The 25,637-nt window shown below is 31.3% G+C and overlaps 1 protein-coding gene across 39 annotated transcripts in view; it reads left to right on the forward strand.

The window, feature by feature from the left end:
• The window catches only part of MGAT4C (MGAT4 family member C), a 934,265-nt gene extending 909,631 nt beyond the window's left edge, over positions 1–24,634 (forward strand). For all 39 annotated transcript variants that reach the window (XM_054238711.2, XM_035257230.3, XM_035257224.3 and 36 more), the window contains one exon: positions 1–24,634. In XM_054238711.2, coding sequence (XP_054094686.2) covers positions 1–1,142 — 1,142 coding nt within the window. In that variant the 3' untranslated portion in view covers positions 1,143–24,634.
• The last annotated feature ends 1,003 nt before the right edge of the window (positions 24,635–25,637 follow it).

Raw genomic sequence — 25,637 nt, forward strand, 5'->3', positions numbered from 1 at the left:
GTTATCTTACAATTGGACTTTCTTCAGTAAAGCGAAAAAAAGGAAATTATTTACTTGAGACAATTAAGTCCATTTTTGAGCAATCCAGCTATGAAGAGCTGAAGGAAATTTCAGTGGTGGTTCACCTAGCAGACTTTAATTCTTCCTGGCGTGATGCCGTGGTCCAGGATATTACACAGAAATTTGCACACCATATTATTGCAGGAAGATTAATGGTTATACATGCTCCAGAGGAATATTACCCAATCCTGGATGGCCTTAAAAGAAATTACAATGATCCAGAAGATAGAGTCAAATTTCGTTCCAAGCAAAATGTAGATTATGCATTTCTGCTTAATTTTTGTGCCAATACTTCAGACTATTATGTAATGCTTGAAGACGATGTTCGATGTTCAAAAAACTTCTTAACTGCCATCAAGAAAGTCATTGCATCCCTAGAAGGAACTTACTGGGTAACTCTTGAATTCTCTAAGCTTGGCTACATTGGTAAACTCTATCATTCTCATGACCTCCCACGTTTGGCACATTTTTTATTAATGTTTTATCAAGAAATGCCTTGTGATTGGCTATTGACTCATTTCCGGGGCCTGTTGGCTCAGAAAAATGTGATCCGTTTTAAACCATCTCTCTTTCAGCACATGGGCTATTATTCGTCATACAAAGGGACGGAGAATAAGCTGAAGGATGATGATTTTGAAGAGGAGTCATTTGACATTCCTGATAACCCCCCTGCAAGTCTGTACACCAATATGAATGTGTTTGAAAATTATGAAGCAAGCAAGGCTTACAGTAGTGTTGACGAGTACTTTTGGGGAAAACCACCTTCAACAGGAGATGTCTTTGTGATTGTATTTGAAAATCCAATTATAATTAAAAAAATTAAAGTAAATACTGGAACAGAAGATCGGCAAAATGATATTTTGCACCACGGAGCCCTAGATGTTGGGGAAAATGTTTTGCCTAGCAAACAAAGGAGACAGTGTTCTACTTACTTAAGACTAGGAGAATTCAAAAATGGAAACTTTGAAATGTCAGGTGTGAATCAAAAAATTCCATTTGATATACATTGTATGAGGATATATGTCACCAAAACACAAAAGGAATGGCTAATTATTAGGAGTATCAGCATTTGGACTTCTTAGCCAATTAAATCAGTATGTTCGGTTTCTGAAGCAGGTCTTCCTGTTTCCTCTTTTGCTACCTTTGTCTTTTGGAGGGAAAGCAATGAATGGGATATGTTAAAAGAAACATTAATTACATTGGCAGTTTTCATTTATACATTGTTGACATAATTTTACTTTTAATACACACTTGTATTTATTTTAAGTTCTGAACTTGAATATCAGTCTATAGCTAATGCTACTTTTATTTATTTTTTTAATGTTCTTCGTTTTAAACTTTCAATTGATTGTCAAAAGGGTAATATGAAAGATTTTAAATGAAAAAAATTTGTTGGATGGTGATTTTTGAAAAATTGTCACCAATTGTATATACTTTCTCAAGAACTGATAACTCATTATATTATCAGATAACTTTTATTACGCATCTGTGGGAATATGCAGTTGGGATTATTTTTTATATCAACTTAAGTTTCCATTGACTTCTATATATCTACAATGAATACCTCCTCATAGAAGTGGTGTCTTTACAACAGAATTTTTTGTGTAGGTGAGACTATGAAAAAAGAAAAAAAAAACTTAAAAATATCTCTCCCCTGATTATTTATATGAAAGGGGACATTGTTCATTGTTTAAAAACATTTAATTGAGCACCTATTGTTAATACGTTTTCTGAGGGAAGCAGTCTTTTTCTAGTTTCCCTTTTGCAAAAAAAAAAAAAAAAATAGTTAAGCTCAATATTTTCAGGTTACACTGAATACCCACATTTAATAGAATAAATTAGGTAAGGCCTAGAGTAGTTAGCTCATTCGTACAGACATTTTCAGTATATGCAGAAAATTTTTTGAAATTGATTTTATACATTTTATATTAAAATCCATGTGATTGAAAGTATTGTGATTTATCATATACTTTTTGGAATTTAAATGGGTAGATTATAAAGGAAAAAAGTAAGAACCATAGAAATTAGTTGACTTTTCTAGAATTAAAGAGCTGTTTCCTACCAAGGCCAGAATGAGAGATCTGGTATTCTGATAACCAGACGATGCTCTTCTTCAGATGATTTCTCCTGACACAATTTATGTCTTCTGTGTTCTATTTGCTACATGAGTCTCAGAGAATAAGTTATGCCATCTGGGAATAGCTGGTCCAACTCTTGCATAAATAATATATCCTAAATAATGTTCTAAATGCTGCTTTTTTGGTATATGCCTCAAAATAGTAAGCACACTTGACTAAACTTTTCCTAATAGGGATTGGAGAGTGTGACTTTACAACGTGTCCATTAAAGTAATTCAGGACACCTTAGTGTGTCCTAAAGACAGTGGTTTTCAGAATGTCCTGAGCTTCTCTCATCCTTTTAGTTTTTTAATGAACAGCAAAAACTAAGGGACTTATTATAAAGGGAAATGGAGGGTGCTTCATATATGTTTAAGAAACTCAAGTATGTGTTGATATAGATGACTGTGCGTGTATGTGTGTGTGTGTGTGTGTGTGTGTGTGCTTGTGAAGGCTAGACTCCTGATAGTAAGATAGAATGAGGAAATCTTCCTGCTCTTCCTTTCCATCCTGAAACACAATCCTTAAGATTTACTGGTATGCTCTGGTCCAAACAACATTAAGATATTGTTATTTTATTCATTCTTAGCAAATAAATGAGAAACTCAGATAAAAATTGGAAAACATTTTCTTTCATTCATACAACAGCTATTTTGTATTTTCTTTATATCCAGTTACTAAAGTGTTAGGGGGAAAATGAATCTCTCATAAAATGCTAATATTTTGTGGGATATCTAAGTCTTAAAGTCATAGGAAAATGTGAACACTGCCACTAAACTATTATCTTTATCGTGATTTAGAGGATACTTGCCAGATACCTAAAAATGTTCTATTTTCTTTATTTTTCTCATCTTTTATTAACTGGCTAGTTGATGCTATTGTGTGTATATCTCAGCAGTTACAAACGGTATTTTCTTCACTGTCAATGACAAAAGGTACATAATTGTATGCCAAAGACATATAATATCAAGAGCTAGGCATGCTCCATAAAATGAATTGTAACTTTTACATATTCTACTGGGAGTGGCTTTCTAAAGATCAGCTATTGGTGTCTATCAACGTCTTTAAAATGTTTCAAGAAAGATTGCTGAGCATAGTAGTGAAGCTGGATGTTTGCTAGGAAATCGTGAAAGCAAATGTGACCCACAGAGGTCGTTTCACATTTTATCTTAATATCCTCTCCTTACTAACCTATGTTTGGGTAAGTTGATCAGTCATCCACAGATGCCTCTATGCTTTCTTTACAGGTTCACATTGGGTCAATTTTATAAGGAAAAGCCCTTTACAAATAAAGCTTCTTCATTAAGGGTCAACAGGGAAAAATATTCTCTTTCAAAAGAAAATCTGAACAATTTTTTTACATGGCCAAATGTTCTATTTCCTATATTTAGAAACTTTGAATAAGGTTCTAGTAATCTTGTCCCAGAGGCATAGAAACAAAAGTACAGTTATTAGGTTTAACTACACTCAATCTATTTTCTATTTTTAAATATTTTTGCTGTAAGTGTATATATATAATTTTTTGTTAAAAATAACCATTGAAAAGGACTGGTATGAGACATGAATAGTTGAGTCATTTAATTGCCATGCAAATAAAATGTTGACAGATTTTAAACAAAAAATATAGTATGTACCTTAAACAATGCCTCAGATTTGTATAATTTAAGCTAACTAAAAACCTTACTTATGCTTAAAATTATCCTTAAGGGAGCCTTTTCAGCATTTATGGACATCAAAGAAAAGTGTCTTGGAAAAAGCACAATGAAATTTAGAAAATACACATTTATGGAAAATACACATTTTAGTAGCAATCACAAGTGTAGATTTAAAAGCATAGATAAAGTATGTTAATGCAAGCACTTTTTCATTCCCATTGAAAACTATGACCTCGTGCTGTTTGTAAAGTAGATATTTTCCACGTACAAAAATATAATTTGGAAACCACTGTATCATTTAGATCTATTTCTTTCATATACCTACACTACGAGTTGTGAACATTCCATTTCTTAATGGACCAATATTTTCTGGGAATTTTTATAATGCTATCATAGAAAAACCATTCTGTATAATAATGGCATATAAATGAAACAAACATTTACAAACTATATGATGTGTTAGGGAAAACACCTACATTTTTAGATACTCAAATAGCACACTTCATGTCAATATTTCCCAGTTTGTCAACAAGTTTATGGCAAAGAACACGATACCCAGGATTAACACTGAAAACACTACACCCAAAGCCATCTAACAATTGATGAAGACTGTGTAATACTCTTCCTTTGCCTTGACAACACATCCATTGATACATTAATGGTACCATACTATTGAGTAACAGAGCTCACACTTAAACTTCATAATATTTATTATGTGATCTAATGATAAAATGATTTACCATTCTGTACAATTTCAACTGATTTCTGGGGCTTTCTTTTAATATTTAATACGAATTTTAGGATAATTCTATTCTGTTTCTTTTGACTCGTGATCCCACACTTTCCAGATCTTGCTTATTTCATTCCATGTCTTATTATACCTTCCCAGCACTATGTTCAAACAAATTTAATGTGCTTCTTCATGGAAGACAAAGCAGAAATTGCATGCAGACTTGAGTTAGAAACCTAATTCTGTATTACCAGTGTCCAGATGTGAGGAAATTTACTTAGCCTTCTTGAAACTCAGTTTCTACATCTGTGAATAGGAATAATTTTACCTAGTAGCATTTAAAGGTGGCAATTTTACCTTGTAGCTCCTTGTAGAGCTGGAATTGAGATAACATAAACTAGGCATATAATAAATATTTTTTTCCTTTTTATCCATTTCATGTATATGTAACAGGATATAACCCTGGAAAACATTACCAGAGGCCTTCTTCCTAATCAAAAACAATTATAAAATTTACTGCCCATTAAAAATGTTATTCAGCCTACCTTTTTGTATTTTATAATTCCAATGTCATGTGGAATTATATAAACATTTTCCTAAAATGAACATAGATTCCTGTCATTCCAATTTATTCCTCTAGAAACTTTATCAAAAATATCAAAATGCCCCTAGTGCTCTCATCACAAATAATAATATTCATTTCTGTTTCAAGAAACCTCAACACATTTACGTTGAAACAAATATGAAGTCATTTTATAATTTATAAGATTTTGTACATATCTACCTTAAGCTCAGAGATGCAGTCTTCAGAATCTTTTTACTTTTCTTTTTTTTTAATGTCAAGGTCTGGTTTTCTAGCATCTTTTCTATCACTGGCAAAAGTTATCAATGCACTGACCTATAAATTACGTGGGCAATGATCTTTGAAACAGGTAGCTTATCTCCTGGTCTACTTTGAGTTTCAATGTTGAGTTTTCCACTGCTTTGAATTTCTTTGTTCAGTTTGGGGTTATTCTTTTTAGGAAGGAAAAGGTCATAAGAAAATTCAATGAGATTAGTTCTTGCCATTTATTTCTTGTTTGCTTTTAAACATTTTTTCATTTATCCCAAACAGAGGATACATATTTTATTATATTTTTTACATGCTTTGAAATGATTTCATCATTGTATATGTGCATGTGGGTCTACATATGGTTAAATCTCTCAATCTATGTGTATGTATATGTGTGTATATATGTATGTATACTTGAATATGTGTGTGTATATGTGTGTACATATATACACTTATGTATTTGTATATGTGCTGTGTGTGTCTGTGTATGAGAAAGAGAGAGAAAGACAGAGGGAGATACATCATTTGCATTATTTTTTAGCCTTTACACCTCCACTTATTCTTGGATTTTCCTGACACATTGTCCTCTTGTTTGTGTCCCTCTTCTGAACTTGCTTTTGCTTTCATGTTCTCACACACATATTTTAAACATGACATACTCTGAAAATCATAACACATTAGAGATTTTTGTGCATCCTTTTAGATACTTTAAATTTCTTAAAAGTTTACTAGAGGAGGCCATCTCAAAAAAGAATTTGTCTTTAAGAATTTCATGTTTCGAATTTTTATTTGAATGCTTTAAAGTTTAAAGATCAAAATATGAGTTGCAAAGTATTCTTTTTCTAAACTAGAAAAGTATTAAGATATCAAGATTACACTTTCCTAGAATTCTAGTCCCTTCCACCTCATTAATCTGTTTCTCATGTTTACTCCAAGTCTGGGGTAGAATTTACTTCAGTAATTTCAATATTTTCTGAGATGTTTAATGTCCCATTTTTAACGTTGAAATTGAAATGTATATTTGAGACCATTTGCCACATAACTGGATCTGAATATCTTTTCTAAAAAACATGGAGTTGAGAACAGTGTGGTTTTTGATTTGACTCTTGTTTCAGCTTTCATTTCATTCTGTCTAGATGCTATCTTGGAAGATTTACCCAAATGTTAAATTGTTTATGTGAGAAAGTGATATGTAAACTGTATATGCCCAGAGAAGTACAATTACATTAAGAGTATATTAAGATCAAATTTTCATATTATATTGGATTAAAAAGTACCCTAAATAGCCACTCCTTTAAAGTAGGTGAGCCAAAGACATAATAAAATATTCAATATTTTTCTATGAAATTAAAATTTCCATGAGATGCACACACACATTAAATTTGATATGAAGAAATTGTTGCAAGAGTTAATGGTGAACAACAACAGTGAATTACCAAGACTCAGAAGCTTACTCTATAATTTCAATGTACTGTATGTTACTCCAGCTTTAACCACAATAATTGGCATAACCTATAATCATTCCGCCCAACTACAAGTAATTACAGTTTTGATGTATAAAAATTGCCAAAATCAATGCATAAATAAAGCAATAGAGGCTGAAAGCATTCATAATTGAAAGCTAACTATTGTAAAACTATTTTAAATATTTAATTTATAGTGCACTCAAAGTTCTGGAAGAGATATAGGGATATGTCTCTTCCATTCTTTCCCTCACTTTACTACATATCATTAAGGTACCTAATCCACAGCACAGAGATATGTGGCAGTTCCATTTTCAATCAACAAAGCTGTAACTCTATTAGAAACTAGACATGTAAAAAATACTTTTATTGTAACTTCATCTGAGTTTTCTCATGGAATAATATATGATCATTTTTCTCTATAGTATGTTCTCAACTGGAAAATGTTTAAAGTAGTACAATCTCATTTTTCCCCATAAAATACCCCACATTTGTTTAACTATTTGATATAGTCCTATTTTTTCCATCTTTAATAATGGATAAGATTTTCCCTACTTTTATTTTCTGCCACACTTACACTTTGTTATTCCACATTGTTTACTTACTTCATCAATGAGTGAAAGCATAGTTCCCACAAGTTAGAATAATTATCTCAGATCCTTTATCATAATTGTCCATCCTTTAATCCGGTTTTCAATACAAGTAACACTTGCAGTCTTACAGTTGTGTGTTTTTTGTCACAAAAGGACCACATTACATGATATCAGTAGTTGTCAGGAGTTATTCACTACTGTTAGAAAATAAACTCAGCAATAGAAACTATACCCCACACTTCAACAATTAATACTGTTGAATGATATTGAAGTATTATATCTTTAGTTTTAATAATGAAGCAATATATTAAAAATAATTAAACCTCCAAAACAGTATTTTTATTTTTAGAAATCAGTCTCAATTTTCAAAAGGGCACTTGATATCTGCCAATAAAATGAACAGTTTTTCACTAAAGAAAAATATCTGTAAGTTTAGCTCTGTGTAGAAGTACATAATAAATAAGTTTTCAGTTTTGAAAAAAAGTTAAAATCCTCATAATACAGTTTTAACTTCTCGTCTTAACATTTCTTAAGCTCTGAAACATAAGTAACTAGTAACATTTTTTTTTATTGCATGTCTTATCTTTACCAACCATAATTTGGTAAACAATCATGATCCAAATCACTTACAAGAAGCAATTATTTTTGGAAAAACATTTAGAAAATTTGTCACAAATTGTCAAGAAGATTTTCAAGACATATATATGAACTGTCTGTAATTTAATGGTTGGGGATATTTTCAGTTAAATCCATAAACCAATGTACATATTATCCCCTCTAACTTCCTGCTGAGTTACTGTAGTCAATCATAAATATTGTCAAAGTAGAAAAGACATACTCACCCAGAATATTCCCAACAACCTATCTCTCATTCAATTCCTACTATTGACAAAGTATTATTTTCAATTATTGTGGTAAGGAGGCCTTGCTGAGCATCCAGATGTATAAAAATAACAACAGGGGAAATGTTACAAACATGAGGTAAAAGGATGCAGAGGAAAAGTTGTACTTCATGATGTTGCCTAAAGCAAGTTCTTTCCTGTCAGCATTGCAAATTACCATGGCTAGACTTGCTTGTATTCAAGCAAATCAAAATTTGACTCCCTGAGAGTGTCAAAAGACAATTTCAGTACATATCTAGTGTTTTTACTTACTTGAACAAACAGGTCAAGTTTATTCTTAATGAAGTTAAAATTGCAAGTTAAACCTGAAGCTCTTTTTTTGCCATTTTATTAAATGGATAAACACTTTTCTGCCATGGGATGAACTACAATGAGATGTTTGAATTGATTTGGACAATTATGAGTCATGTGTTTCCTATAAAAGTGATACAAAATGTAAGTGTCCTTCAAGTTAAAGCAATCTAAACTGATCATCTTTGAAACATTATTAACATATTTTATAATATTTGTTTCCTAGCAAATTTTTCAGCTGTCCAAACTAATTTAGCTAAAGCTATGTATTATCCATCAGCATATCATCAAATAAATAGATGCTCAATAGTGTTGATCTGATGCACTACTAAAATTAGTTACCATAAAAATTACTTTCCTTTTTAAGAAGAAAGTGACATTTGTTTAATTATTTTGATATTTTGTTCTTATGAATATAGGTATTATATGAACGTTAATTTTGTTATGAATAATTAAATTTATTATAAATACACTAATTTTTCAACATTCTTGATTTTCATCAGTAAATTGAATAACCATTGTTGCAATGAAATTTATACATTTCTCTCATAATAAGAAATTTTACATGGTACGATTTCACTTAACACAAACAATAGTACTCATGCCACTTTTACATTTTATTTTAACTTTAATCTCATTATTTATGTGATTAAGTTTGCAATTTTAGCCACCCATTGGTTAGGAGCAATAGAGATAAACATTATATAAGTAGGAAAACACATTTTTAGTTAGTTAAGAAACAAGTTGTACATACATACTACATCAACATTTCAGATTAGTGAATTTATTATCTTGCTGAATAAACTTAAATAAAAACATCAGTTATTTTTCTTTCTCTCTCTCTCTCTCTCTCTCTCTTTTTTTTTTTTTTTTTTTTTTTTTTTTTTTTTTTTTGAGACAGAGTTTCGCTCTTGTTACCCAGGCTGGAGTGCAATGGCGCAATCTCGGCTCACCGCAATCTCCGCCTCCTGGGTTCAGACAATTCTCCATCCCTCAGCCTCCCTAGTAGCTGGGATTACAGGCATGCGCCACCATGCCCAGCTAATTTTTTGTATTTTTAGTAGAGACGTGGTTTCACCATGTTGACCAAGATGGTCTCGATCTGTTGACCTCGTGATGCACCTGCCTCGGCCTCCCAAAGTGCTGGGATTACAGGCTTGAGCCACCGCGCCCGGCAGTTATTTTTCTTTGAATTCTTTAAGGTTCCTCCATTTGATTTCAAAGCAAAATGACATCTGGATTGTAAAAGCACTGTGAATTTGTAATAATCTAATCACAGTAAATTCAATTAGTACTTTACTAAATTTCTTATAGTATACTCAAGACAAATAATTTATTGAAATAAATATGCTTAGGATGGTAGTTATTTTAATGCAGAGTTAAAAATTACAAGACATAGAAGAGTTATAGCTAGATAACACAAAACACTCCCAAGTTTTAAGGTAGCCTAAGGAGATTTATAAGTCATGTGCCTACCTTCACAATCAATTCAACAGCTTTTACCGACTTGACACAATAATTTAGGGTATATTTCCAGACCACAAGATAAAACTAAATTTTGGCAATTTTTACCAGATGATTCAAAATTTATCATTTGATTCGTTTCTTATTAAAACTGCCTGTAAATCTACTAGAATAAATAAGAATATAAATAATTAGATATTTGTTATATAAACAAAATTTATGGAAAAATGACAATTTCATCTGATTTAATCAATTTGTGTGACAGTAAAGATATTTAGTTCCATTTGACAATTAATCTTTATGAATTAATTAATTTTTATAAATTTCCTTAGGAATTATGTAGTTAAATTATATTAGTATTCCATATTTATTGAAGGGTAAAGGTCACAGAGTGGGAATAAATTATTTAGGTCTGGAGAAAAAGCATCTGGGGCAACAAAAAAGGAAACAAATATAACAAATGCCTTCTAATTTACAGATTACTTAATGTAGGCTTAGCACCAAGAATAATGCTTACTATGTAAATATGTTCCGTGCAACTATGAGACACTGTGTGAAGATTTCATGTTCATTATCTAATAGATTAAACAACTATATAAGGTAAGGGCTAATAGAAAAGCGAAAAAGCATATGAAAAATAGGGTTTTACTAACTTGTCTAAAGTCACATGACTAATAAATGAAAGCGAGATGACTGGATTTCAAGTTTGTGTAATTCAAAATCTATGCTCCTTATCACTATTACACATTGCCTCCTAACTATAATAATTTATTGAAAACCCATTTATCTATGATGAGATTTTCGGAAGATATGACTATATTAAAATAACACTAAAAAGCTGAAAAATGAATTTAAATAATTAGTAGTTTCTTCCTGTAAAATATTTTTTCTCTTGAAACATTTCTTAAACTTGAACATCTAAAACACTTGCTTCTGTAATTTCACCAAAACACAACTTAATTTCTGTTATTCCAATAGAAAATAAAAACTCATGGGCTCTGGACATACTGAAAGATTCCAAAAATTGTAAGTTTGAATTAATCACATAAAATTTTTTAAATTTCAGCTCTTATTTTGGATGTTGGAAAACATCGGTAAGTCCCAAAGTTGCATTTATTGACATAACTTACATGTATGGGTATTTAATATGTATTTGGTAATCTCCTAATCGGTACTTCCATTACCCATTAAAGTAATGATTATAACAAGTCATTTTATAATAATCACCCATAAGATTTATTGAAAATGTGTGTTTCAGACTTGAATTCTTTCCTGTAAATCTAGGATAGATTTAGAAATTGGCCCTTTTAATGTATTTTAGTTAACACTGATATAGATTGTCCATTGACTCCTTTTAGAAACACTGCATTAAATCCTCACGTCTATGAAGTATTAAAATAGAAATGAATATTATTATTGCTACTTGGTGATGAGGAATCTCAAAGTTTAAGTGATGCATCAAAACTCTGACCTTGTTAGTGAACTCTTAAACCCAGTTCGTCTAAATGTTGTTATCCTCTGCTCACATTTGTTTAGATTACCAGTTTTTAAGTCCCGCTGTTCATTAATATCTCTGGCAAAATATTTCACCTATTCCTGAGCTCCATGCCCAGAATAATCATAATTGTTCTGGAGTTTTCAGGCATCCGCATACTTTTAAAATTCTTCCTGGCCGGGCGCGGTGGCTCAAGCCTGTAATCCCAGCACTTTGGGAAGCCTAGGCGGGTGGATCACGAGGTTAAGAGATCAAGACGATCCTGGTTAACATGGTGAAACCCCGTCTCTATTAAAAATACAAAAAAATTAGCTGGGCATGGTGGCGCGTGCCTGTAATCCCTGCTACTCAGGAGGCTGAGGCAGGAGAATTGCCTGAACCCAGGAGGCGGAGGTTGCGGTGAGCCAAGATCACGCCATTGCACTCCAGCCTGGGTAACAGGAGCGAAACTCCGTCTCAAAATAAATAAATAAATAAATAAATGAAATTCTTCCTAAGTGATTTTAACGTGCAGACAGATCTGATAACCACGGAGCAACTGAAAAAGGCTGCACCACAGTAAAGTTCCTAAACTTCTCATTTATCCAGTTGGAAAGGTTATAGATTAGAAAGCATGATAAAATTTGTAGATTATTCTGTGTTGTTTCCTGCCCTTTTTAGGTATTTCAATACTATTATTGCTGTACTGAAAAATAAAAGTTCCAGGCAAGTTTTTTATGGCTTTGTTGAGTTTGTAGAGAACATGCTGCATGCCTTCCTATTGAATCTGGGACTCTCATTTTTAGAGAAATACCTAAGTGATCTGTTTTCCTGAGTCTTGACACATGGACCTTATTAATTAGAGACCACAAATCCACTTTTAATTACATAAACTCTAATGATGCTACCCTTCAGATGGTTAAAATACAAGGATATAAACAGATTGCCTTCAATCCACTGCTGTTTATAAGCTGAGCTACTTTCCTCTTTCCAAAAAATTAAGTAAACATATTCAAGAAAGAAGGAGAAAAACTATTAGTTTTCCACAGTGGACTTTTTCATAAATGCTTCAAATGTCAGCATATATGTCTTACCTAATTTAGTCATAGTCCATATGATCCAAATCCCCAATTTACTTGTTTTTCTTTTTCCAAGAACTGGGTACTTTAAAATATAGTTGTCAAATTTTCAAATCTCAGATAGCTGAAATAGAACAAACACAAGACTTACTCTAAGTGTTTAAAAGGTTTCTGGTTATTTGATATAGGCCTCAATATATATTTCTACAAAGGAAATAAAGTATTTACACAGATATCTATAAAGTGTATGAGACTTAAAAGAAAAGCAATGAATGTGAATTGTGTATGTAAATATACATACACAATTCACATACACATATTCACACATAGTTACAAGGATTCCCCTATATCAATTCCAAGTCAAAATTTTCTTAGTTATATTTAACTAAAGAGAAACATGACCATTTAATTAAAATCACTTTTTAAAAATCTAATCATCTATTTTTTTGAGGTCAATAAATACATTATTTTAATGCTCTGTCTTATTCAAAATATTTTCTACACAGTGTCACTAGCTAAAATGAGGCATTTTTTCATAAATGGAAAATACCCAAAAGTAATCATTTGAGATCAGTTTCATCTCGGACTCACATGATTTTCAGATCTGATCTGCATAAAATCATATTTTCTGGAAAACTCATTTATATTACTTATTTTCTCTGTGTAAACATTGCAGAAAATTGAAACTAATAAGCTTGAATTTATGGGTTTTATATATTTTAAAACATAATGTTTAGAGATTTCTTATAATTATTTGATAGCTTCAAGAGAACCAGTTTTTTCCTTTAAACATTCCATTGATTAATTTTAAAAAAATAACATTTTTTTCCTTAGATAAAACGAAACTTGTTCTTAGGCAAACATCATTTATATAAACCAATTTATAGTTGAATACTCTCAATTGATAGATTCTGACTTACTAGATTTACCAGATTTGTTCACAATTTTACTACTAGTTGACATCAAAGAGGAAAAGACAGAACAATGTTATTTCTTTAGGATCTAATACCTTTTTAAATCATCCTGCAAGTGTGTAAATTCAAAATAAAACCTATATTTTCAAAGAACTAAGAATTTTTTAAATGTTTTTGGTTATGTAATTAGAGTGCATAGTGGAATAAAACAGTCAGGTTTGATATTTTCACTGACAGATGATAAAAAGACAAATTTGATTAAATACACAAATATTTTTATAAAACCTCCAAAGTTTCAAAGTAGATTGATGATGAGTAACAATTAAATAGAGTGGCATAGTTATATGCCAGCTTAAAAAAAGAGAGACTTGCAGCTTTATCCACAACCTTAGCAGAATATAAGAAAGAAACTGTGTCCAAATCAGATAAAGGTAAATGAGAATAAGTTGTAGAAACTGACCTTCAAGTTAATAATTAAATGAGATGGTATCATTTTTCTCCATCTTGTTATTATTGTTTAGATCTTTAATAATGCAGAAATTAGTATTTTATGAATTATTTTGGATGCAATTATAGTGAATAAAAACCATAATATAAAATGTATCATAATAGAAAATTAATGCCTGACACTTCTAATTACCTAACATAACTTTTTATGTATTTTTTAATGTTATTTATTTGCCAGCTATTTTAGGAGTGTCCTCTGTAACCTGGGCATCTCTTTATATCCGGAGACCTATGAGACACCTTGTATAACTATTAGGATATAGTATAAAAATTTGTCCATTTTTAAGTGGAGAAATAATCAGATAAGCGTAAAAATGATGTAGCAATTTAAGTTCTATAAACTTGACATGAACCATGACTCAGAGAATTGAACAGAATTTGACAATTTTAAGTTTTTAAGTTAAACCAAAGCTGAAATTTCTAATTATTTAGAAACTAGCAAAAGTTCTTTTTCAAATTCAAGTGAGCACTTCATGAAAGGCACATTTTCTTCACACTGACTTCTTCTGTTTCAATGTAGACTTGTTCGATTGTTCAGTGTGTCCTTATACCTAAGTTTATTATTTTCATAATAGTAAGAGAGCAACAAATAAATGTTACAAGCAATAAATTTTATAAATAGTGTTCTCTTAAAATTCAACACCTCACTTTAATTGGAAAGAAAATGTGCCTACAGAAGTTAAAGCACATTCTATGAATTTTAACCTTAGGTGCTAGAAATAATCCATGACCTCCACATTTGAAAGGGAATAGAAAAACTCCATGGTTTTCATTGTAATCCAAGGAATATCAGTCATAGTTTATTTGCATTTCTCAAGGGCTTTCTGGGACCTCACTATGTTACATAAAAGTGAATTTAGTAATAGGAATTTCAGACATTATCCCACAGATGGGGTATCTATTTTGGGATGGAGAACTTTTAATAAATCACATTACTTAGGTGGCCTCTGATTCTACTTCTCCATATGGCAGACGCTGCAGGAAAAAAAAATGATGCCTATAATATTTCTTCTTTACCACAGAACTGTCAGAAGAAACAGTAGAGAAAAGCTTAAAACTAAGCAAAAATAATTGTAGTTTTCAGAAGAGCAGCAATTTTTCTGGTGTATATGTAGGATAAGAGTATCTTACCTTCCTTAAATAGTGTTATCTTTATCAGTAACATGATATATTTGCCTTAACCTAGTCAATTTCCTTTACCTGAATTCCCTTACATTTAAAAGCATAATTTTGCAAGGTAAGTTTCTAGTCTTAGGAATGCTGCTTAAAAACCTGAAATAGAAAGATACTATTATTTCCTCCTACTATTAAAATCTCTAAAATTTTCTTCAAAACTAGCATTCTATATATTCTGTGGCCTATGTGATCATAAATCCTTATGTAACCACAGAGAAAATATCTTAAACATTTATCTTACAATTTTGCAAAATAGATAAAATATTTTGGAATTAAACTAATTTCAAAATTCACAAATTTCTATGAAAGAATTTTTAGCAGTACCTACAGATGAAAAGAATCATACCATTTAGTATCTCTGTAGAGCGTCTTTTCAATAACAGAATCTAATCATTGCTGTTTTATAATCTTTCCTAATTTTTCATATATTTGATAAATCCTGATGTTGCTTTTCTTTCTATTCAAACACCAGTAATTGTTTTATGTCACTTTGACTTTTTCTTATAGTTTTGTTTTCTGCTTGTTTGATTTCTCTAAATTATCATAGTTATAATGAGACCTAGGCAAACACAGGTACATCATGACTATCACTTTGGGGTGATACGATGTACCTAATATGATTTTTTCCCATTTTATTCTTGATGTATATTGTTGCTTACTCTTTTGTGTACACATATACTTTAAACATGTGCTCTCCCCAGCATTCTGCTTTCTCTCATTTTACTTATTATGTTGACTTTACTGTTTATGTATGATTTAACACAAATAGTTACTTACACAAATATTTATACAAATAATAATTATTATCACCCACCCCACTTACACATTAAAACAAGCCTTCATTGGTCCTGGGATTATAATTTGAATTACATTATCTGTGCCATTAAACAATCTTGAGCCTCAATAATATCTGTTCAGAATTTTTTAATGGCCATTGTTCGTTGGTAATTACATTCTGGGGACATGCCAACGTCTCATGGTTTCTCAGCCACACATATTTGTTAAGAATCAAATTCAAAGGTATTTGACTTGGTTTTTATGATTCACGGCAAACCCAACCATAATCTTCAGCAGATCTTTAAACTTTCTGAGCTTATGAGCAAACTCTGTGTGTGTCTGTGTGTATGTATGTATGCGTATGTGTGTTTCTATGTGGGTAAATTTTTCTTGCTAGCCTATCTGTGTTTTCATCACTATCAAAAAGTTTCAGTACCCCAAAATGGTTAAGAAACACTGATTATGTGCTAGTTACATTAAAAGAATATTTTTCTATATAAAAATGTTGTATTTATTCTATAGGCAAAAGCCATAGAACAATATGTACTTTAAAAATATTTATGAGGAATTAAAAAATCAATTCTTATAATTTTTCCAATTTAATTAAAATTTAAGGATGTGATTTTGTAATAGCCTCCAAAAACATTTGAAAGCACCCAAATAATTAAACTAGTAAATGTTGCTTATAAACCAGAAAGCAAAACTATTTTCCACATGGGCAATAAAAATGTTACTTTTGCATGTAAATAGTTGTTTAAATGAATTTATTAAGTTTATATTAATTAATTCTTCTGGACAATTTGCTACTAAAAAAGATTAGTGTTTGAACTCTAAGAAATACTTGTTTTTAATGTAATTTTTAAGTAGGTAAGAAGAATATATTTCATTATTAAATAGCTACCCTGTAATACTAATATAAAAAGCTATTTACCCATTTACATTTAACTATTCAATCAATTACACAACAGTTTTAACCATGTTCTTTAATGAGTAGAACAAAACTAAAGGTCTTTTTAATAGATTATTTCATTTATATGATGAAATAAAATATCTTGGGATTAATAAAAGCAATGATGTTTTATTTTCATCTTATATAAAATGTAGTTGATATCACTGATATAATAATGCTATGGGTGAAGTTTACAGTTCATTACAAGTTGAATGTATTTAAACAGTTTACATCTTTCCTTCCTTTGTTCAATCGTTTAATTCAGCCATTCCTTATTTGCAAATATGATTTGTGTAATATATTTGGTAATAACCATACATATCGTGTTGAATATTTTTGAGGATCAGAAAAGTAAAAAATGTTCAATTATTGTTAATATTTTATTTTCTCATCAATTATATAATTTAACTTCATTGGATGTTGCAAATTGTTCTGGTTCAGCCTTTATACATTTGAATCAAAATGGTCAAAGTAGTCTCTAAATTCAGACATTGACTTTGTTCTACAGATTTCAAAATGAAAGATACAGTCAGATATTTAGACCAGAATGCATGTGAAAATACTACATGAATGAATGTATTTGATGCTGATCTTGACATAACGATCTACAGTCCTACAGTAACTATTCTAACTTCACATTCTCTTTTGTGCCCACTAGTTAGAGCACATCTCACCAATTGACATTGGAACTTATCCTTTCCTAAGTTACTTTTGGTGTCTTAGGATGACTTTTGCAAACTGAAGTTTTGAGAGTTTCTAAAGGGACTGTAAGAATATTCTTCTGTGGCCGAGTATTCTACTGTGGCCGGGTGCAGTGGCTCAAGCCTGTAATCCCAGCACTTTGGGAGGCCGAGACGGGTGGATCATGAGGTCAAGAGATCGAGACCATCCTGGTCAACATTGTGAAACACCGTCTCTACTAAAAATACAAAAAAATTAGCTGGGCATGGTGGCTCATGCCTGTAGTCCCAGCTACTCAGGAGGCTGAGCCAGAATTGCCTGAACCCAGGAGGCGGAGGTGGCGGTGAGCAGATTGCGCCACTGCACTCCAGTCTGGCTAACAAAAGCGAAACTCTGTCTCAAAAAAAAAAAAAAAAAGAATATTCTACTGTGTGTTTACCACATGTCCGATTCAGGTACAGAGAAGGAATGAGTAAAACCAGATGCAGCTCACAGTCTCACTGCTTTGATATGATGTGCAATGATTTTTGACAATGAGTAATTAACTATTACGTCATGAGTTCCATCATCACAGAATAACCTTAAGATTCTAAAAAAATCCCCTGGCTTAAAATTGTATTTAATTGCTGCCAATCCAAGCACCCTGACTATGCTAAACTATTGTTTTAGAACAAATGAAAAGTGTATATCAATTTGCCTATTATAATACAAGTGGAAACTCTCATGCAAACAAGGTTGAACTATTTGAACAAAAATTTAAAAAATAGGAGATGTGTTTTGATACATTGTCTTCAGTTTCTCTTACTGTATCTGGCACAAAAACTTCCTTAGGGTGAAATTTATATAGTGACAAGCATATACAATATTCTTTAGGCTGCAGCCAGAAAAAGAGACTATAGGAGGAATTATGTGGTGGAGGATAATAAAATATTAGAAATTGAAACTATACCATATATAATCATATATTATATACGTAATTATCTTGATTATAAGCTAAATTGTAAAATCCCAATATTATTAGTACTATTCCTAGACACATTCCCTTTGTTTCTTAAATTTTTACTTTCTAAAATTGGGAATCACAGAAACAGAAGATGTTTAAATGGTCATGCTAGGCATTTTTTTCTGAGCTCATAAAAGATCATTTGATCATTTAATGTGTTCTTCTCTGTAATAAGATTGTAAAAAGTTCAGTGTTTCAAGGCTGCTAAACAATGCCCGTAGAGTTGACAGTCCCAAGAATGATTGGAAAATGATGGAGTTGGATACTATAGGTCATACTTTATAAATCCGACTGAAGGAGAACGAGAATACTAATGAGAGTCAACAACCATTTCCTTACCTGCTCCCAATTTGTAATTCTTGGCCTGGTGGCACATATATTACAAGGAGAATATTGTTTTCTAATTTATAGTCAGAAACTCATTGAGGTGACTATGACTTTGTCGTTTAAATAGTAAGCTGATTGTCTTGTTTAAAAATGCATAGTGCCCCAGAAAGTTATGTGAATAAAATGATTTCTTTTAAGTAAAGTGTAGTTTTATAAAATAAAGTGCCAAACAGTATATAAATAAATATTTACAGGCTCAGTATCAATCAAACCAGTGGTAAAAGTGAAATTTTTCAATGTATGGCTTTCATATAAAATATCATTGTGTTGGTGATTCAGTTTAATAGGAGTTTATGGTATAGGCCCATTCATGTCATATCCAAATAAAGAAAAAACATCCAGAGTTGTTCATGCCATCGATTCCTTCAGCACAGTCTTCAAATTTGTTTTCCCATTACCCACTTTGAAAGATATTTCCATGTAGAGGATAATGCAATCCATTCTACATGTGAATAATGGGTGGCACACAGAGTCATAATCATGATCCAAATTAGCTTTAAAATCACAGGAGTAGGGGGAGAAAAAAGGAATGAAGGATTAATTGATTTGCTGAGAGCTCAACACATGCTAATTCTTGTTTTACATTTTTCACCTATGTCTCTCACGTGATTCAGACCACAAATCTGTGTGATAAGTATTGTTATCCTTATTCTACCACTGACGACACAGTGAATTCAGAATTCAAACTTGAAATTCTATTTTCTCCCTGTCAATTTTACCCCCAGAATTAGATATCCTGCATGCCAGCTTTGATTCTCTTATTCAATGAGAAAATTACTTCCTTTTTGGCCCTCACCATCTTTGTCTGTATAACAAGGAGATAAGAGAAAGATGTTTGATAAAAATGTCTTCCAGTTGTATCATGTTTTCCTTCTTAGTGGGTAGTCCTTTGTAAGTCTACATAGCGCTGGCTAGTGACACATTGTGGCCACCACACAGAAAAATAAAATTACTGAGAAGTAAAGTATACGTTCTAAAAATTGGACTCTAATCAATGTAGTCAGTGCAACAATTTTCTTTAATACCAAATTGTTTTTTATGTAGTAATTTGCACAGATCTTCACAATAAAACTGTAAGAAAAGGAGAATGGGATTTTTTTACATTTCTGCAGAGGAGTAAAAAACTGATCTTGATCTAAACAGGTTTAGAAGTTGATTTTAATCCTTTAATAAGCAAAAGACTTAATAAACTTGATAAATGACAATATCAATACTTTATTTGAAAGTAACATCATAAAGAAACAAAGCCAAAATAGATTCAGTTAACATAAAAAAGAGTTAACTTAGAAGAAAATAATGAATTTCTATCTCAATTTCAGCTAGCAGAAAAGAGAAAAAAAATGCAGAAAACAATGAGAAATTGTTAGGGTGAGTGAAAGAGGAGCAGAGGTTACTCTGAGAAACTACAACACACTTATTATTCAAGTGTCTGTGTCCGATTTGAAGATGTGATTTTAATAACTGTTTTGAATAGAGTTTTGTACCCTTGTCTAAAGTAGTAAAATTCATATAGATTAAAGCTGAATACAGGTTTTCCTCCTCAAATCCAACTCAGTTCCAAGATTTGAAATTGCAGGAGCTCCTGAGAGAAATAGAAAAATAAAAGAGATGAGAGAGAGAGAGAAGGGGTGAGAGAAAGGGAAGAAAGAAAAATCTGTAACTTGAAGCCCTGTAAAGAAAAGACTTACCAAACTTTGGATTTTATGTCCCCTCCTTTTTAACATATCCAAAGTTAAATGATCTTATGAGTGTAAATCTAGTCTTCATGAAATTTTCCAGCTTGTCTGCCTTCTAGATTGACATTTCTAGTTGCTTAAGGCTTCTTCCTCAAAGCAATGGGTATAAAATATATGATTATTATTAAACAGTTATGGAAATACCATCTTTATTCCACAACTTTATTGGGTAGAACTTGAGGGTAAAATATAGTTTGGATGCTGAGTCTGCATGTATTGTATTATATTAAGTGGTTACCAGAGATTTAATAACATAGCAGAAGTAACTGAATCTTCTGCTTTGTCTCATACACTTGTACTTTTCTTATTTCAAAAACTCCAGGAAGATAAGTGTACGCAAAAATATAAAGTTTGTAAAATTTTCTGCAACTTAATCTATTTGATTATTAGTTAAGTAAGCTTAACTAAATTGAAAATGTATTATATTGCTACTTCTTTTTAACTCTCTGAAGAATACACTTATCTGTTTTTTTAAGTAGCTTTAACTTAGTCGTAACAGTTCATCTTTTGTCAATTTTAGTACGAATAATCATACCTTTCAAATAATAAAAATTAATCTTTAAGTTTTTAAAATTGCTAGTTGTAAGTGAATTTTTCAAAGATTTAATTCATACTTGCCAACACTGACTGAACAAGTAGATAAAATTAACTTTATTTAACAGTCAAATAACTTGGTGGTTTCTAGTTAGTTTAAAAGTATCAATTAATTGTTTCTCACCTGTATTTATGTCCTTCACAGGATATAGTCAACTGTAGAGACTCAATGAAAAGTATTATAATACTTTTTATGTCTGAGAAAATAAGATTGATTCATAGAAAAGTTAAATGAATTTGAGATATAGATATTTCTGACTGCTTAGACTTACACTCTATGAAACACTTAAAAAACTGGCCAAGTGTAGTGGCTCACACCTGTAATATGAGCACTTTGGGAGGCCAAGAACTCCTGAGGTCAAAAGTTTAAGACCCTACTAAAAATACAAAAAAATTAGCTGGGTGTGGTGGAGCACACCTGTGGTCCTAGCTACTTGGGAGGCTGAGGTAGGAAAATCACTTGAATTGGGGAGTCAGAGGTTTTGGTAAGCAGAGATTGTGTCACTGCACTCCAGCCTGGGTGACAGAGCAAGACTCTGTCTCAAAACAAAAACAAACAGCAACAACGACAACAACAACAAAAACACTTAAAAAAACTGTAAACAATTCAGTCTTGTATTTGGAAGAATGGTGACTTGTAAATTTTGCTGTACATTAGTGACAAAGCTCTCACTCGAGTAAATATAATCTGAGTAAAATAATTTATGTCAGGTGAAAATCTTCCAAATTTGCTTGGAGAAAAAGCAACAGAAGCCAATAAGTAATGGTGGTTCCCATTACCCATTTAATTCTTTAATATCTTAAACTATTATTAAATGCATGCACCACCTGCACTCCCCTGACTGATTACACTTTAGCTGAAGGATTTCAGTTTGTATTTACACCATGAGATTTGTCTACATTCACTCTTTTCAGGGTTGATAGATTTTTATTTTTTGCTTTCTTATTCAACTCTACAGTAAAATAAAACTTGTGATTTTATTTTATGTAACAGAGCTATCTTCAGTCATGGTTAGAAGAAGGATACTAGGATAAAGGTAAATTTTTGTCTGCCTTCATAGCCAACTGATATTCGCAGGATACTTAAAAATATCTCTCAAAGTCTGTTGCTCAGCCTCTCAAATCGTTAATTCCCTTCTAGACACTACTAGAGTTCATGCATGTGATGAAAGGAAGACTAGAGGGACAATTTCTGTATGCATATCTCTGGCCCATGCCCTTCAATGAGACCCAAATACTGTTTTTCGGGATTTTTGCAATAAATAACATGAGATAACCTCATTACAGAATGAGGCTCAAGATCCTTGGCCTTGATGTTTCACAAATAATATGACTTCATTTACAAATGAAAAATAAAATTAAATAAAAATTAAACATAATCATGGCTCAACTTCCTGCCTCTAGCCCAGGTAGTATGCTATTACTATTTCTTTCATAAAAAACTGAATTCCAACAAACAGTCTTTAAGAGGAGCTGCTATGAGGGAATACAAATAATAACCAAATAATAACATATTTTTAAATTTTTGCCACCAGTAAAGGGCTCGCATTTATATTTTTTCATTTAATCTGTCCAACCAATGATTCCACACCTGCCTAAAAGGCATGAAATCAGCTTTTACAGTGGGAAGACTACCACTGAACAGTTTTGTAACTCATTACAGGATTGACTTTGCTATGTGTGTATTGGTGTATTTCTGTGCTAGTTTGTGTCAATTCAACAAATCTTCCCAAGCAATGTTACTTCAAACATTACTTGAGCATGGTAAAAGAAAAATAAAATTCTGTTGATTCAGAATCACCTTCAATCTCATGTCATAAATTATGTTTCTCTAGTCTTTGATATTGTTTTATATAAGCATGATTAGATTGGTTGAGGATAGACTTTGTTCTCATGATTTATTGTCTAATTATGTAGTTTTCCCACTGTGGCTTGGGTTAAATCTTACAAGACAAGATGAAACTAAAAACTGTAATGACACTTTTGTTTTCTGTACACCATAACAAGAAATGCTGTTGGATTGAATTGAATCTTTTATAAAGACTAGATGTAATCCAAAAAATGATCTGTAAATGTTCTCAAGTTGTCCCCAAACTATATTCTAGTAAGTTTTTCAATTGGTCCAACAGTTTTAAAAAGTTTACCTTGAGATACCCAAAATGGAAACATAATGAATATATTATCTCTATTATCTCAGTACAAACAAAACACTGAAGTTATTGATAATTAGATTCCCATGTTAGCATAAATGGCTCATCTATTTTTTTAAGAAAACCAAGTAATAAATAAATCTACATTTTCAGTTTTCTGCCAGTGTCACAGATGGCAGCCAATTGGTTTGATTAAAAATCTGATTCTTACATGTTTGCATAGTAAAAAATAGGTTTTTCAGAGAAAATTATTATACTTCCCACTATGATCCACATAAAGTTGAAGATTATGTTTGAATTTGAAAAACAAATCCAATTAATTAAAACTAGCTACCATACAAATGTATCTTTTGCTATTGAAGGTGTGATTTCTGTTGTGACTTTTCATTAATCTAGTTTTGTAAAAATCAGACTTCCTATAAGCCAATTGAAAACCTCTACATTTTACTATATGTGTTCATGGACTTAATTTCATCAAAAATACCAATATTCTCTGTGCCCTAACAAGTGTAATTGCACTGATCTTGTAGTCAACGTTTACTGATTGAAATGTGTATATACAAAAATTATGTAAAAACTGATTAGGTGTTTCTTCATTAGATAGCACAACCAGTTATTGTAAACCTTTGTCCTGTATTTTTTAAAGTCTGCAACATGGTGAACTAGTATGCTTGATGGTTTTACTACCTGTGCCTGCAATTTATTATTCATTTGAAGCAAATAATTCAGAATTGTTCAAAATTATGAAGGTAAACAGCATAAAAACATTGTGGATTCTTTTATAAATATTTGCTTTCATCTTCTGTGTCTTATACTTGTCTCAAAGCGAAAAAAAAAAAGATGTCATTTGTCTTAAGCTATGTTTAAAGGTGGTAAATGAGAGAATTTTGTGATTTATTTGAAATGGGGGGAATATTTATTCTATCCTTTCATTTTGAATCATGTGGTTATATAAATAAAAATTTCTATATGAGTGAAAAATAGATTAAAAAGCACAAAACCAGAAATAATTAATAAGCTGAATTAAATGTTATACTAAATAAAAAGTAAAAACTGACTCAAAATAATAAAATCACTGAACTTTCAAAAATTGGAAGAAATCTTGTGAGGACTATTTAATTACTGATACTTGGATTAGTTCCACCATCTAGTGGTTGAATTTTACACTTCCCGACTTGAGTGCCCCAAAGAAATTTTTTCCTAATGAGTTTCACTTTGAATATACTTTGATCTTCTAAGTTTTTTATAAAAGTGTCTGAAATAAATTCTAATTATATGAACAAATACTTATTTTAGAAAGGAAAGCATAAGTTTATTAATTACAATAGCATTATATAAAACAAAATTTTAGTTTTGCTTCATACTCTTTGTTACCATTTTGCTTTATGAGATTATTAGAAAAGAAAAAAATGAAAAATTAAAAAAAGAATATGACCCAAAAAAAGCTATAACATGCAAAATTGTAAAGACACACAAAACAATAGTCAATATTTTAAAAGTTTACATAAAGCACGAATGGAGCTTGCTATCAATAATACTGTTTATCAAACTCTTTGAAGGTAACTATGCCTAATGAAGAGTAAGTTAATTAAGCTGCATAGTAACTTTTCTCATGATTTGTCAACTAGTCATTTGTGAAACTGTGGATGTTTTGCTGGAAATAAAACTGCCCTGCATTGATGTAGGGGCAGACAAAAACTGAATCTGAATTTTCATTACTATTTTAAATTGATGGTTAAATTGAACCTCTATTTTAAGAAATGTCCAACTTGAAACGTCAATTATTCATTCTTATTTGAAGTGTTAAAAGAAATACCCTCTAACTTCTTTGTAATCTCAAATTTTATTCTGTTTTGATTCTTGGCATGTTCCTCCAAAAATGACCCAATGATTCTGATCCTACCTAACTTAAAAGTTAGGAATACCTGTTCCTCTTCCTTCTGTATTCTCTTTTGGAGTCTGCTTGTTAAAGCCAGATAAATCTCTCTCCACAAAACCAAACCAAACAGAAAAGTTAGTAAAATATTGAGGGACCAAACCACCATTCTGCTGAGGTTGCCATAAGGCTGTATTTGCTTCACTGAATTAGCAAAAATAAATAAA

This window comes from Callithrix jacchus, chromosome 9, assembly GCF_049354715.1.
Source record: "Callithrix jacchus isolate 240 chromosome 9, calJac240_pri, whole genome shotgun sequence".
NCBI lineage: Eukaryota > Metazoa > Chordata > Mammalia > Primates > Cebidae > Callithrix > Callithrix jacchus.